The 3,378-nt window shown below is 36.5% G+C and overlaps 1 protein-coding gene across 3 annotated transcripts; it reads left to right on the top strand.

The window, feature by feature from the left end:
- On the top strand, positions 1-2,343 carry LOC141377034 (programmed cell death 1 ligand 1). 3 transcript variants are annotated; one of them, XM_087279657.1, is made up of 6 exons: positions 1-161; positions 680-713; positions 840-975; positions 1,099-1,446; positions 1,519-1,803; positions 1,888-2,343. In XM_087279657.1, the coding sequence occupies exons 3-6, from the start codon at positions 879-881 to the stop codon at positions 2,055-2,057; spliced, it is 900 nt and encodes a 299-aa protein (XP_087135783.1). In that variant the 5' UTR covers positions 1-161; positions 680-713; positions 840-878; the 3' UTR covers positions 2,058-2,343. The 3 variants fall into 3 exon arrangements, with proteins under 3 accessions (XP_087135783.1, XP_087135782.1, XP_087135781.1); XM_087279656.1 differs by having other exon boundaries at positions 680-753; XM_087279655.1 differs by having other exon boundaries at positions 680-975.
- The last annotated feature ends 1,035 nt before the right edge of the window (positions 2,344-3,378 follow it).

Below are 3,378 nucleotides of genomic sequence, written 5' to 3'. Positions count from 1 at the left end.
GTCAGGTGTGATCGGGATTGGGTCTCTGCTGTTGATCAGCCGAGCTTCTTAAACCAACAACAGGTCACAACAATCTCAGTTCATTCAGGAGTTTACTGTGATTTACGTTGCCAGCCGTAGAGGATCGTTGAACCTGTTGCGTCTCTCCTAAAGTCTCTTCGGTGAGTATGTCCAGTTAATAATTGTAAAAATACAACAACTGTTATAATAACTATAGTTTTTATTCCCTAATGTGATGTTTATGAGGACTTTAACTGTATTATCAGCCCTACAGTTAATAAATTCTCAGATTTAAAATGCTTTAGGACTTGATCAAGAAAGTGGTTGCTCCTGTCCTGCCTTTTTCTTCTAGCATGCACAGATTTTGATTATTACTGGACTTAAATAAAAGAAGCCTATGCAACTGTTTTTACATTTTAATTTAGTTTCATGTATTTTTTTCTCTCATTCTGCAGCATAAAGAGCATATAACCTCTAGTTTAAGTAAAGTGTCATTTTTCCTTTATCAAGTCTGTTTGTAGACTATTAACATTACATTTTACATTACATTACACATATTAAGTGACTCCTTATATTTCCCAAACATCAGACAACATCAAATATAAAAAAAATCAATATAACAATTTTACTTCTTCAAGAAAGAATGTTTAACAAAAACTGTGTTTTTTTACCCTTGTAGGAGTGACCTTCTGAAGATTTGAGAAGTCCTGAAGGTCTAGTCATTGACTCAGTCTTCTGAAAGATTTCAGTCCTGTAATTTCAGTACTGTAATTGTAATAAAAATAATGTTGTTTTATAATCTAATAATTTGAGATCTGAGTAAAAAGCTTATCTTGCAGCATTTCGAGATGTGAAGCGATGAAGCGATCAGTAAAGCAATGAGCATGATGAAGTTCACTTGCTGTCTGTATTACTACATGAACCTGCTTAAACATCAACCAAGGTGTCTCCTCCTTATTGGAGTGTCATGCTTCAGTGAGTGTTTGTGAGAAACTACTGAAATTATAGTGCAGTACTGGCATTACATATCATGAACTAAATATTTGATTCCTGTTATTTGACTGAAAACATTTTCTGTTTCTCTTTTTGATTTTCTAGCTCAGTTTGAGATTGTTGTCCCTAGAGATCTTGTCATTGGGAGCTGTGGCAATGCACTGATTCTCCCCTGCACATTCCCTGTGGGGTCTCAGTGGGATCTGAGCAGCACTGTTATTATATGGCAGCGAGGGCTGGATGTAGTTCACAGCTTCTACTACAGTCGGGATCAGCTGGACCAACAATTCCCTCATTATATTAACCGCACCAGTCTGTTCATTCAGGAGATGCAGCGTGGAAACGCCTCTCTAAAACTGGACAAAGTGACTCTGCAGGACTCTGGCATCTACACTTGTTCCGTCAGCACAAACTCCGGCAGCCAGAAGAAGAGCTTTGCAGTGAATGTTGCAGGTAACAAAATGACACAGAAAGACAGATGAATGGAGAGCAGGCCTGTTTTAATGTGCGTGTTGTGTTTTCCAGCGCTCTACTCTGAGCCTCGTCTGCAGTTCTCCATGTTGACGGATGGAGTCAATCTGCTGATGACGTCAGATGGAGGATACCCTTCTCCAACACTGCAGTGGCTGATGGAGAACTCAGACATCACCAACCAGACTCAAACACACCTCAGACAGGACACACTCACAGGACTTTACATCGTGTCCAGCTGGATAAAACTCTCTGACGTCTCAAACTCTATATTGACGTTTATTCTGCACAACAGACCACTGGGTCAAGACATCAGGAGAGAGATCCAGATATATTCAGGTGAGGACTTTGATAAGCAAAAGCCCTATAAAATGCTTAATTTATTAAATGATCATATTAAATATAGTTGATTCATTTTTACAGAAAGGAGAGAGAAGCATGGAAACAACAGACGGCAGGAATGCTTGATTTTGATGCCTGTTATTCTGTCTCTGCTGCTGCTGATCATGATTGCTCTATTGTTTGAGTGTATTACAAGCAGTAGAAGAAAACGGAACAAAATAACATCAACCACACAGGATTTGATTGATTAATTCATCTAATATTAATGAGCATGTGTTTTTAGACCAGATTCTTTTTGTCATCATGATGTAGTTTGGGTCTTTTATTTATTGCATGACAACAAGGATTCAAATAAGCAAGGTTTAGAGGCAATCAAAGATTTGTTGATCTGGATTTTATTTATTTATATATTTATAGTTACACTACCGGTCAAAAGTTTTGGGTCATTTTTTTAATGTTTTTTTTTTTAAGAAAATTATTCTGTTCCTCAAGGTGGCATTTATTAAATGTAATTTAAAAAATATATATTTATACAAATTTTAAATAACTGCTTTCTCATTGTACATATGCTGGATAAGTTGCCAGTTTATTCCGCTGTGGTGACCCCAAAATTAATAAAGGGACTAAGCCGACAAAAGAAAACAAGAAAATGAATGAATGAATATTATCATTCATAATAATAATAATAATATTAATGCTAATAATAATAATAATAATTCATTCATTCATTCATTTTCTTTTCAGCTTAGTCCCTTTATTAATTCCGGGGTCACCACAGCGGAATGAACCGCCAACTTATCCAGCAAGTTTTATGCAGCGGATGCCCTTCCAACTGCAACCCATCTCTGAGAAACATCCACACACACATTCACACACTACAGCCAATTTAGCCTACCCAATTCACCTGTACCGCATGTCTTTGGATTGTGGGGGAAACCGGAGCACCCGGAGGAAACACACACAAAGGCAGGGAGAACATCCACACAGAAACACCAACTGAGCCGTGGTTCGAACCAGCGACCTTCTTGCTGTGAGGCAACAGCACTACCTACTGCGCCACTGCCTCGCCCCTATAATAATAATAATAATAATAATAATAATAATAATAATAATAATAATAATAATAATAATAATAATAATAGTTGTTGTTGTTGTTGTTGTTATTATTAGAGTGATTTCTGAAGGATCATGTGATTTTGAAGACTGGAGTAATGAACCTGAAAATTCATCTTTAAATCACTGGAATAAATTATTCAGTTATAAACTACTATTGAACTTTTTTTTTATTAATCATCGGTTATTTTAACATCTCAGCACATACAAAAGTAGTCTCAGCTATACAGTAGGGGAAAAAGGGAAACATACAAACACGTAAGCAGGATAATAATGTCAGGCTGAGCCAAAATATACACCATAGAATAGAAAATCAGGAGAAATTATTAATGTAATGCCAAAAAGGTGTCCATTGCTACCAAAAGTCATCTGACATTTGATGTACAGTTGAAGTCAGAATTATTCGCCCCCTGAATTATAAGCCCCCTGTTTATTTTTTTTAACAGAGAAAAGATTTCT

The sequence above is a fragment of the Danio rerio genome, chromosome 13 (assembly GCF_052040795.2).
Source record: "Danio rerio strain M-AB ecotype USA chromosome 13, GRCz13ab, whole genome shotgun sequence".
Taxonomy (NCBI): domain Eukaryota; kingdom Metazoa; phylum Chordata; class Actinopteri; order Cypriniformes; family Danionidae; genus Danio; species Danio rerio.
This window is presented reverse-complemented; position numbering and strand designations above follow the sequence as displayed.

Coding starts and splice junctions, on each gene's coding strand:
- LOC141377034 (XM_087279657.1), top strand. CDS start 879: ATGAGCATGATGAAGTTCACTTGCTGTCTGTATTACTACATGAACCTG. Junction 976..1,098: donor TATTGGAGTGTCATGCTTCA/GTGAGTGTTTGT, acceptor TTGATTTTCTAG/CTCAGTTTGAGATTGTTGTC. Junction 1,804..1,887: donor AGAGATCCAGATATATTCAG/GTGAGGACTTTG, acceptor TCATTTTTACAG/AAAGGAGAGAGAAGCATGGA.